This window comes from Melopsittacus undulatus, chromosome 10, assembly GCF_012275295.1.
Source record: "Melopsittacus undulatus isolate bMelUnd1 chromosome 10, bMelUnd1.mat.Z, whole genome shotgun sequence".
Classification (NCBI taxonomy): domain Eukaryota; kingdom Metazoa; phylum Chordata; class Aves; order Psittaciformes; family Psittaculidae; genus Melopsittacus; species Melopsittacus undulatus.
The window spans coordinates 11,993,872-12,006,270 of NC_047536.1; the positions used below are offsets into that span (position 1 = coordinate 11,993,872).

The window sequence follows — 12,399 nt, forward strand, 5'->3', positions numbered from 1 at the left end:
AATTCTGTTTGGTATTCTGGCTAAACGAGGTCTGTGGTTGCTGTCAGTTACACAAAGAACACTCCACAGCTGGAGCATGCCAGGGATGTGGTCTGCAGTGAGCAAGTGACCTTCCTCTCATCAGCCTTAGTATTAAGCTGCTGTTGTAATGTTCTGATAATGTTCTGATGTTGTAGCACTCTGGAGAAGAAGAGGGGTAAGTAAAGGGCAGCAAATGCTTTACCTTCAAATGAGGGATTGGTCAGGTTCACTGAAACAACCTCAAAATTCCCTCTCGAGTTAAAATAGAGGGACATAAAGTTCCTTTCTTTGCCTTCCTCCTACTGATCTGTGCAAGTTTTTGTTGAACTGAACAGACTTTAATATTTGGAGGTCTCTTCTATTTGAGGGTGTAGAAGTGGATGGGGCAGAGGGATTGCTGGGCCTGGGCTTTTCACTTTTTTTATTTGGAACTGGTTCCCCATAAGAAAAAAAGGTTTTTTCTTGGAATCCTAATGAATTCCCAGAAGATAACAGTAGGTCTTTTTCAACTGAGGGGAGAAGGAACCTGCAAGTCTCCAGGGGTAGCTGTTTGTTGTAGTCTTATTTCTTTTGTTTCATTCTGCACAAGAAAATTAGCTTTGTGCTGATAGATTAAAAATGGGATTCTTCCATTGTTCTGATGTGTAACTTCACACATGGTTTGCAGGTTGTTTCTCCTGTTGCTCAAGACACCAGTAGGTGAGGGTTGGGAGTGCAACATAACTTTCAATGTCTTATTAGATTGTTCCCATCCTTCAGAGTCACAAGTTGCCAGTGAAACCCTCCTGTATTGCCCATGGATGCGACAGTTTACTCTCTCTATTGACCTCATGTTTAAAGTACATCCTAGAAGGAACTTGGGCATACTGTTCTAAAGGCTTCTTTAAACCAATGTGGGTTTGTGCACAAAGAAAAAATACTAACTACTACATGGAAAAGGCATAGTCTGAAGTTACATCATTAGATGTATGCACTTGACTGTAGGTCTGTATGTCTAGCCACATGTAGATGGTGTGTAACAGTGTGCGTTTACCGGGGCAGGAGCAAAATTTATGTTACGCATATTATTTTCTATGTGTGTGACCTTGACCCTCTTTGCACCCACAGCCAAATGACATCCACCATGTGTAGTATGTTAAGTTCATCTTGCACACACAGTTTGGGCATCCCATTTCAAATTGATCTTGTACATAATTCATGGAAAAAGCAAACCCATGGTTCAGAAGACAAAAGTGGTCTGACTAGATTGCTCTAATGCACGTTATTACAGTAAAGGAAGATAAAATGGCTCAGATTCTTACTACAATGGGAGAGTCAAACAGGGAATTGTTGCAACTAAGAACGATGGTCTTGGCTATTTTCCTGACCAGGCCCCAGGCAGTTTCCATAATATAAATACAGGCTTGCCTGTCTCACATGCAAACTGGAGCATATATGCCCATGGCTGTTCCACTGGGCTCATGCCTTTTCAGACTTGGCTGAACTTGCCCCGCAAAGAGTGTGGGGTTTCTTTTGTTCTGTTATTGAAGTGAAGGCATTTTCTGCAACTTGTCTCATTCATTGCAAACCGAAAGGGAAGAGACAATTTTGAACCTTCATCTCTTGGGACAAATGCATTCCCTAAAGACAAATTGTTTTGAAATAACCTGATCCCATCTTGTCTAATTAGCATTAAGTTTGATAATAGTGATTTTTACCTATTTACAGGGGAAGGCAGCAAGAGGGCTTTCTACTAATACTTTTTCAGAAAGCATCTTCCATGTAACTATAGAAACCCCAGTACAAACCCAGAGCATTTTCTCCAGACTCACCTCTGGACTGTCTTGGATATAAGACTCTCGTTCAGTGTCCCTGTGCAGGGCTGAGCCTGTCTAGGGGTTACACCAGTAAGGGTATCCATGAAACACGTCTGGGTGCAGTTTGTGTGAGCTAGCCTTGAAAAGTACAGTGGTAAGGCTTGTGACTGGGAATTGCTCACCAAGAGGGCAGTTAACTGCTCTTCTGGTAACGGGATGCCTGGCTTAAAAAGAAATCTGAAATGGAGCAATCATTCCCAGATCCTCAGCACAGGATATCGTGCAGGGGCAATTTATCAGAGAATAAAAGCATGCATGACTGATCAAAATGACTGATCCCCAACATCTCTGAAGCAGAGGCTGTACCCGGTATTAACAAAAAGGTAGCCTAGAATGCCATAGAAAAGAAAGAACAAGAGCAAACAGCAAATAAAGGAAAAAAAAATCAAAAAGAGGGCATGGAAGCCAAAAGAAAAGTAACAACAATGGGTGAAATTTGTAGGAAGGAAGGAAAACAAAAGATTAAGGAGACTATGTAGGAAGAAGCGTTGAGTGGGATTGCTCATCCAGTTGTACTTGTCTTTTTATATTCAGCCTTAAAGGTTATGAAGTGCTTTCCTCGAGGCATTTATGTTTTATGGCTTGTTCTGCCATGGGAAGCAGCACACCATTATTTGCACTCTCAATGCTTATGTGCTTTACAATTCTGGGAATGGGAATAAATGGACTCCTACCAAGTTGTATCATGCAGCTAAGCTTGAATTGATCTTTAAAAAAAACCCAACCAACTAAAGCAAAAACTCAAACCAAAACCCATTAAAAAACCCAGCCCAAAACCAACCAACAAACAAACTTTGAGATTCAAATATGCCTTTTCATCCAGCAGCAGTTCTAATTAAGGACAAGTGTAGCCATGATCTCTAAATAAATAAAATACTTCACAGCCTATAGCAATGTGTTACTACTTTCCATAAAAAGAGAGGCAAATCCTTCAGTGAATTAATTTAGATTTTCAGTCAAGATGTATCTCAAAAGAAATATGTGTAGCTGCTACTTCAGAATTTACTGGATAGATTTGCTCAGGAGAGAAGGAAAACACAATCTTTCCTTCTGACGTCCAGACTCAATTTATTATGGCTTAGGCATGGGTTTAATCCTGCTGTCTTGGATGGAAATCTGCATGTAGATTTGTTTGTTTGGTTGGTTTTGAAGTTTTCTTTTGCTTAACCAGGGGTTTCCCTGGCTCCAGGGGCTCCAACAATAATTCCTACAGATGATACTGACACGTGCTAGTAGAGGACAAAGCTGACAGATGTTGCAGCTGCTATTGTACCTGGTAGACATTTATCATAAACAATTCTGCTGGTGTTTTTGCTTACAGACCTGACTTATACTTCTTGCAGTCTCTAAATAGATGCATTGCCAAATAAACTACCAGGTTTTGAAGCAGTTATGAGGGTCATGTTGTTCTCACAATCTAGGAATACTGTGGTGTTTATAATTTCCTTGAGCTGATATGTGTAATGGCACCAGTGCCCTGTGTATTTCATAGGGAGGTCTATATACTGAAGGCTGTGTCCCACTGAAACCAAGGAAATCTATTTATGCAGGGAACTAAACTGTTTCTTCTCAGACGTAAAATCTAGGATTTGATCGTGTGCACTGCTGAGAACCAGTACATTTTACTGGCTCCCTTCCCGATTTGGGGTTGAGAGTGCTCATTGTATTAAGGACATGGCAGCTGGTGAAATTATCCTGCAGACTTGCCCAGATTTCCATGGCAGACTGCACGACAGTCCTCTTCAGTAAATATAATTTGCACCATGTGGGGAAGATGTGATATTGCAAGATAACCAGGGATTTTTATGAAAGGCTATTCCCTCATGGCAGTCTGCAAGCAGGTGTTGGAAAAGCAGACACTTAAAAATGCTTTGGCATAAAATTCAAGCTTTGTGCAATTACAAGCAATAGGATGGGGAACTGACAAACTTACTGGGCCCCTGCCTTTGAAAGAATGGTAGGGCTGCCTTTACAGGTGAAAAGACACAACATTGGGCATCTGAGTATCACAACACTCTTCCAGGGAAAAAGAATTCTACCGAAAGAAGATAAATCTTGTCTGAGATATTAATTAACTCAAATTAAATGGAAATTCAGTCCAAAAAACAGTTTCAGGGGTACCTTTTTTTATCTACCTCATTCTATCTATTTAGAGCTGCTCTACATAAAGCACAGTAACAAAATATTTTTAAGATTACATATCTGCCTGTGTCTCAGTAGGATACTCATTCAGATCAGCAGAGTGAATTTGCAAGCTTGATCTGGTTTGTTATCCTTTGTGTTAGAATAGTTCAGTTGGAAGGGACCTACAATGCTCATCTAGTCCAACTGTCTGACCACCTCAGGGCTGAACAAAAGTTAAAGCATGTTTGTTACTAAGGGCATTGTCCAAGTGACTTCTAAACACTGACAGGCATGGAGCATTGATCACCTCTCTACAGAGCCTATCCCAGTGTTTGACCACCCTCTTGGTAGATAAATGCTTCCTAATGTGCAGTCTAAAATTCCCCCGGTGCAGCTTTGCGTATGGTTGCAGATACCATTGTGTTTATGTAAGACAGATGAATTCCTGGAAGCAATATTTCAACAGGTTTTGAGAGATGGAAGAGCTATGGCAGCTTGTAGCTGTGTTGTGGGAAGTTTTTGGGTGTGGAACAGGATGTTGGGGGATCAAGGACTGGGAAGAGTAAACAGAAGATATAGTTGGTGGATGCTCAAGACTGAAGTGCCTGCTTTGCCGTTACCTCAGGCTGCAAGGCTTGGGTTAAATTTACCCGCCCTTTCTAGTCCTATACTCTCAACAGCAGCAATCCTTATGGTAAACAAGCTCCTGTCTTCGTTGCGTGGTGCCCTTTCTGGGAACATAAAAAGGGCATACATGGAATCTCCACTAATACACCAGACTTGTGTATAGAAGCTTGATTGTGCTGGGATCTCCCTTGCAGGTTTTCAGACAAAGATTGCAGTGTTTCGAGAAGTGAGCTCTCTCTTGTGTTCTGTAACCATGTGAGCTGTCATGCTGCACTGCCTACTGACAAATAATAGTATGTCTTATTTCTCACAGGGCTTCCAAAGCAGCTGAGTCCAGGAGCTTAAGGAATGCCATGCAGTAGGTGCTGAACTAACTGGCACTGAAAGGAACAGAAAAAGATGGCAGTCTGTATTTGAAATAAACACGTGGACTCTCGCTGATAAGAAACCATGTCAAAAAAAGGACGTAGCAAGGGCGAAAAGCCTGAGGCACTGATTGTTGCCCTACAGGCTGCCAATGAGGAACTCAGGACCAAGCTAACAGACATTCAAATTGAGCTGCATCAGGAGAAATCAAAGGTAAGTGAGGGTTTGGTTTTATTTAACAGTGTCTGCACTGAAGGAGGGAAACACACGGAAAAGATGGTATCACAGAAATGAACAGATGCAACACAACTGTGTCCTAGAACAGTGGTCTGCTGCTTTCTCCACATACAGCATTTTCTTACTGTAGACATCCTGTTGCTGACATGGAAAAGACTTTATTGAGGTACAAGTCTAAGAAGCCTCTGGCACTCACATGGAACAATATGTCTTTTGTAACACCTTTGGCCATACTCAAGTTAGTGGCTTTCATCCTATTTACTCAGTGTTCAGAAATTGTGTAGTGTTGCTGTTTTTTGAATGGCTGATATCTCAGCAAGACATGCCCTTATTTCAAAGTCGAGTGAAGGGTTCATTGAATGTATAGCATGGCAATCCATGTCAACCCTTTCAGTCCATCTGCAGTGCAGCTGAATTGTATTTATACCCTAGGATATGTATGCAATGTTTAAATCTTGTTTAGGTACCATGTGGTCTGCCACAGTTATGGTCTCAGATATGTAGGCTAAAGGGAGATGAGTATCATACACACACAGTGTAACTATGGCCCTATGGTATAGACATACCTGTGGAGGTTTGAGGTGCCTCCCAGATAATCTAGAAACTTTTTAGAAACCTCAGAACTGTGTGCTGCAGCTTCAGCTCTTGCCTGTATCTTCTGCTGAACTTTCCACTCTCTTTTCCTGCATTGTTTATGTAGGGCAGCCCTTAGAAAACATTAGTGAGTGCTAGGAGAATCCTTCAGATTTGTTTTCTATGGAGTCTTCTGAGGAAGATGCCTCTCATTTTTATGGGATGTTAATTGTCAGAATGAGCCTGGTGATAGAAACCTACCTTCGCTAAATCCTCTCCAAATAATCAATTAGGCCTGTAGGCTAAACCACCAGTGTCTCTTGGAGGGCTTTCAGATGACCTGCTACTATGCTTATTCCTATTGACAGGGGTTTTTTTTCCCCTGTTTTTTCTTTCTGAAAGAATCATGGAGTATAGAATGGTTTTGGTTGGAAGGGACCTTAAAGCTCATCCAGTTCCAAACCCCTGCCATGGGCAGGAACATGTTGCACTAGATGAGGCTGCTCATAGCCGTGTCTGTGACCTTTGAGGTTTGCTTACTCTTCCTTGTGGTCCTTTTTCAATAGGGAATTAACAAGGAAGTTCTTACAATCTTGGAAACCACATTCTTTTTTACTATAAATAACAAACCTACCAACTTTGCTTTGAACTGAAACCATTCCTTATCCATTGCTTTCCTTTGATGTAGGTTCACACGGGTGACTATTGTGGAATTGCTCAGGGGTATAAAGTTGCACCTAGAGATGTTTTAGTGTAAGTGTACTGTGGACTGGTGGGTTGCTTGGTAACTTTGATTCCAAAGCTATGGACAAAGAACTTTAAAAACTATTTTTAATAAGGACTAGCAAATGACGTATGCTAAATAAAGCTAGCTGTTTCATAAGCATAATAACCATGAAGCATGCTTGTCTCTAGATATGTGACTAAGAAGTTACTACAAATGTCTGTGAAAGCTCTGTGTATGGGTAAGAACATTTGTAAAAGATGAAGTGTCTCCTGGACTTTGAGACTTGCACTTTACCTCAGGTGGGATCACATAGAGCTGAGCACTTTTCTCTCATCTGATTGACTGCCCATGGTCATGAAAGTTATAGGAACCTTGCTATATCTGAGCCCTCTAATTTTCTGGTGAATTTGACTGACACTGATGGGATAGAAAGTTGTTAGACAAATGAAGCATGTACATGGGGTCTTATTTCCTTAAGAAATACTTAAGCTACTTGTGTCACTGTGTGAGGTAAGACACCTGGAGAAGACAGGGCTGTTTTGACTTGAGTAAGACAGCATAAAATCTGTGTGAATGCCCTGGGAGTTGGCCCGTATTTTGCTTTAGGAGGGTGAAGGATCATTTAGGTTCTCCAGCAGGGTCTTCCTCAATTTGACATGACTGTGTGTCTGTGTGGGCCTGTTTTGATAACATTATCTTGGGAGCAAGTGACTTTCATTTTATCTTAATGTAGGTTGCTAAACTTGAAAGGGAGAAGACTCAAGAAACTAAGCGCATCCGCGAGGTGGAGCAGCGCAAGCAGACTGTGCAGATCACGGAGCTAAAAGCCAAACTCCATGAGGAGAAAATGAAGGAGCTGCAGGCTGTGAGGGAGAACCTCATCAAACAGCATGAGCAGGAGATGACGCGGATGGTCAAAGTCCGAGACAGTGAAATCCAGCGCCTGAAGTCAGCGCTGAGTGCGCTGCGGGATGGGAGCAGTGATAAAGTAAGGACAGCGCTGACTATTGAGGCTCGTGAGGAGGCCAGAAAACAGTTCGACTCTGAGCGCCTTAAACTTCTGCAGGAAATCACTGAACTGAAGTCTGCCAAAAAGCAGGTAGATGAGGCCCTTAGCAATATGATCCAAGCCGATAAGATCAAGGCAGGGGATCTTCGGAGTGAGCATCAATCCCACCAGGAAGCCATTTCCAAGATCAAGTGGGAGAGTGAAAGGGATATTCGCCGCCTGGTCAGTAACCAAAACAGTTCATGTATTCTTTTATGCCATAGTGAGTTTGCCTCTTGTGCCCTTAGCTTTTTCTGAAGGCAGAGCTCTGCAATGCACCTCAGTTTGCAAAAGTGTTACAGGCTTCTCACTGTTATTTCTTAGCAGTAAATGGATCATGGTGGGTTGGTGAGAGAGCAACCACTGCGATGGCAGCTAACACCTTAAAGTGAGGAAGTGGTTGGCCTAGTCCATAAGGATTTGGCTTGCTGAGATGCCAATACATGTGCAATACAAAGTGTTAGAATAAGTGTTTGCATCTGCAGTTGTGGTTTGTTAGTTTCTCTTGCCCTTGTGATGGGATCCTAAACACATTAATCCATAGCAGGAGGAGAGATATCTTTTGTTTTGGTCTTGGCACAGCTTTTAGTAATTACAGGCAAAAATGAACAAAATGAGCAATGGTGCAAGTTGCCATGTTTCCTCATCCAGGGAGCTGGACCTGCTTGCGATGGTGGAAAGTTTGGCTTGAAAACTGGAATTCAGGATTTGATAGTTAAGTAAAAGAAATAGTGATGTAAACTGTCAGGAATGATAATTTTTTGGGGGTCATCCTCAACCTGCTTGAAATCTGTGTACTGGAGGTACATTCTTGTGTTGCCAGAATGCTCAGCAACGTGGTACAGACTAGGAGGGGTGGATTCTTCACATCTGCCTTCTGAATTTTGACCCTTCTTGCTGCTTTGATCCCCATTTGCAGTTTTTTGTGGTCATGAGGACAAACTACTGTTTTTTATGTTTTTTATTTTTTTCCCCCTCATCTGGAATTAAGGCTCTGTCTTCATGTTTTCATATGGAAAGGAACTGTAGTCAAACTCAAGATAAACCAGAGCTAAATACAATAACACTAGGATCAACTCCGGTTGCACCGTTGTGTTGTCTATTTTAGTTTTAGCCACTGATGAAAGGCTTTTTGACAGCTATTTACTCACATGAGAAACTTGAACAAGTCCAGAATTATTTTTATCTTACACGAGTGTTTTCCAAATCCACTGTATTGCTATTAGAGTGCAGGAAGTTACATCAGGGTGACATCTACTGAATGGATATCAGAATCTAGCCCTACTCACTGGAAAAACAATTTGGGGAGGACTTCTGCGAGACTGGAAAGCTGCAAGACCAGAAAGTGTCTTTGCCTGACGCTGCCAAAATTTAGGATAGATACAATTTTTGTTTTCAGGGAACGATTTGTACCATTCCCAGATGACAGAACTTCTGCTTTCCAGAGTGATTTGCAAATTCTCGCTCACTAAATTTTTTGGAGCTTGATGATGTTGTCAGTTTTGTGTCAGTTTTCATGTTTGCAAGGCTTGCATGCTCTCATCTTGGAATTCTAAGTTTTCATCTAAATTTTCCTGTCAGCCATTGTTCTTAAAAATTGCTGTGAGGTGAAATAAGTGACACTTCTTTTTGTCTTGGCTAGGCCTGGGGTATTGAACAGAAATTAAGTAAAAATAAAATGAATAGCTTGAGTTTGCACTCAGCCAAGATTAATAGCATGGCAATCAGCTGTAAGAAATACTGTACAGATCTTCTGTTTGTCAGAACTGGACCATAACCTCTCCTGTCCCAGCCAATGTAGCTGCATTTACACGAGGAGGAGCTATTCTAAATGTTTGGGGGTTTGTCAGTATAAATGACTGACCAAAATGCAGTGCAAAAGCCTGAACTATTCACCCAGTTATTTGTTAACACTGGACCAGGATCAGTCCCTGGGCTTCACTCTGTAAGGCTAGTGAATCTGCCACTGTGTCAGTGTACTGTTATGGCTGAAATCTCAAAGCGTGTTGTTTTACAAGCCTGGTGCAGTGTGATATAGCAGATTTAAGTGTTGAACACTGCTGTTAAGTAAACCATATGCTACTATATTGGACAAGGCTAAAATGGTGTTGCCTTTACACAGTAATATCATTGTTGTGGTTTTTCTTTCTCTCATTCAGATGGATGAGATCAAGGCTAAAGACAGGATCATATTTTCCCTGGAGAAAGAACTGGAGACACAGACAGGCTATGTGCAGAAGCTGCAGCTGCAAAAGGAAGCTCTGGATGAACAGCTCTTCTTGGTGAAGGAGGCAGAGTGTAACATGAGCAGTCCCAAGAGAGAAATCCCAGGAAGGGCTGGAGATGGTTCGGAGCACTGCAGCAGCCCTGTATGGAGGTTTTACTGGCTGCTGCAAAGCAGAAACATGGCTGTATTTCTCTTGCTTAAATTCAGGCCCTGGGAAAACATTCCCACTCTTATTCACTACAGAGAAGTTACGTCTGTAGATTTTTCAGAGAGAATACTAATGAGATCAAGCTTTGTAAGGCTGTTTCCTCAGTTGCTCTATTTACAAATATAAAATATAGTAAATAATTAGTGCACCTTTGGAAGAATCATTCCATTAACATAACTACCTGGATAGCACACATCCTTAAACCCACATAAAACCACATAGAATTGGGAAGATGGTCAGGAAAGGGGAGGGTGAAGGAGAGGGTCAGAATCTGGAAGACTTTTGGGAGATTCTCCTTTGTCTTATTTTCCAGGTGTGCAGCCCTTGCCATCACTCACAAAGCATGCAACTCACTAGTTGTGTGACTAAATATATGATGTTCACACCACAAATGTGTGAATACACCTATATTTATGCATATACATATAAGGAATAAGAAAATAAATGCAGTTGATATCGAAAAGGTTGTCCTTTTTTCACCTGACATCGTGGCTCAGCAACTAGAAGTGAGGTATAGAAAAGGCAATAAAAATCAGGATCTTTTCTCTTTTTGCTTTTTCTTCCCCATCATAAAAATATACCAATGTCTGTTTGGTTGTTTTCTCTTTATTTTTTTAACAGCTGAAAATTTTCAATTAAAGTGTCTGCCAAACCAGATACTTTCTTCCAAATACATGTATATTTTTGCAAGCACATTCAATACTGTGAAAATACATAACTACAGTTTGTTGACGATGACAACTTACGTTGACTGGTGGGTGGTTTTTGAGGCTTCTTTTCCCAAGCGTGTATTTTGAAAAGACTCAGTAACTGTTTTATATTGTTGCCAATGAACAGGACTTGCGCAGAAACCAGAAGAGGATAGCAGAGCTGAATGCCACAATCCGGAAGCTGGAGGACAGGAATACGTTGCTTGTCGATGAACGAAACGAACTGGTGTGTGAGCTTTGCACTATCGGACAGAGGAGGTTGGGAGCCATAGGAAAGGCAAAGAGAGGAGGATCCAAAGATGACATTCAGTGATGAACATGCCTTTTCCATCCATCAGGAGGCTGAGGATGATTTTTTTAATCTAGAATTAAACAGTAATTTCATTGAAGTGTGACTGACTGTGCTAAATAGCTACAGAAAACTCTTGCAGTCCTTTCCTCAGCAGAACTGCAAGGGGCAGGAACCTCCCAGTGACAAACAATACTACAGAACTGGGGCAGTGCCTTTGTTAAGTAGATCATCTGGGCACAGAGATGATGTCTTTTCAAAGCCACATGACATCTTCCTTGTCCTCCCTTACAGAAAGTAAATATAGCTATAAAACACTTAGTATTACTGAATGAAACTATTTTTTCAGAGAAAGAGATCTTGCTTAAAACTCTAATTGTACCAATACTGGAACTTCCAAGCATGCCCTAAGATATCTTCCTATCTTAGCAGGATTTGTTGATTAAATGTTATGTGATTTATTGATTAAAACAAAGTCCATTGTGCATGTGCACAGGTATTTCACTGTGTGGCATTAAAAACCGGAGTTACAACTATATTGTTATTGCTGTGATCCAGATGGAGTAGACACCTATGCAAATCTGTCTTTCAGTGAGAAAATCAGTGAGTTTCTTGCAGATGAAGCACAGGTCATTTCAGACTTTTGTAGCAGCTTTGCCTGACTGTGTTGGGTTGCTTCATTTCTAAGTCTGAGTTTCTCATTGATAAAGCCATCTTTTGGAAATGAATATGCAGAATTATGTTTTGAGATATATAGATAAAGCCATGTAAGCTGTAAACATCAGTTCCACTAGATCACTTTGGTGTTTTACTGGGACATTAGTCCCATAAGGAAGTAATAAAAGTACTTCTAACAAAAAAAAAACTTTTCTTTGGATTATTTACGATTATTAATTGCTATTATCAATACAGCTGAAGCGTGTCCGAGAAGCTGAGAAACAATGTAAACCTCTTCTGGAAAAGAACAAGTGCCTCACAAAGAGAAATGATGAACTTATGCAGTCTTTGCAGCGTATGGAAGATAAACTCAAAGCAGTTACTAAAGAAAATATAGAAATGGTTGGTATTGAAGAGCAAAGTAAGGATTGCTGTAGATCTATGTCTGTTATGGTAGCCACATCAGCATAGTGTATGCATGTATATATGTGCAAAAAAAGTGTTGTATATCATGTGTAATACTACTGATAAGATACAGTCATGCTTATGTCTCTATATAGAATCATAGAATCATAGAATAGTTCAGGTTGGAAAGGACCTTAAGATCATCTAGTTCGAACCCCCCTGCCATGGTCAGGGACACCTCACCCTAAACCATATCACCCAAGGCTTCATCCAACCTGGCCTAATAGAGATACATACTGTAACATTGTGTATTGTGTATAATAT

The 12,399-nt window shown here is 41.0% G+C and overlaps 1 protein-coding gene across 1 annotated transcript in view; it reads left to right on the forward strand.

Annotated features, from left to right (window-relative positions):
* Positions 1-12,399, forward strand: part of JAKMIP2 (janus kinase and microtubule interacting protein 2) — a 47,770-nt gene that overhangs the window by 12,985 nt on the left and 22,386 nt on the right. Inside the window, exons 2-6 of the mRNA XM_034067077.1 lie at positions 4,942-5,207; positions 7,265-7,762; positions 9,739-9,948; positions 10,852-10,950; positions 11,926-12,072. Coding sequence (XP_033922968.1) covers positions 5,079-5,207; positions 7,265-7,762; positions 9,739-9,948; positions 10,852-10,950; positions 11,926-12,072 — 1,083 coding nt within the window. The 5' untranslated portion in view covers positions 4,942-5,078. The remainder of the gene's footprint in view (positions 1-4,941; positions 5,208-7,264; positions 7,763-9,738; positions 9,949-10,851; positions 10,951-11,925; positions 12,073-12,399) is intronic.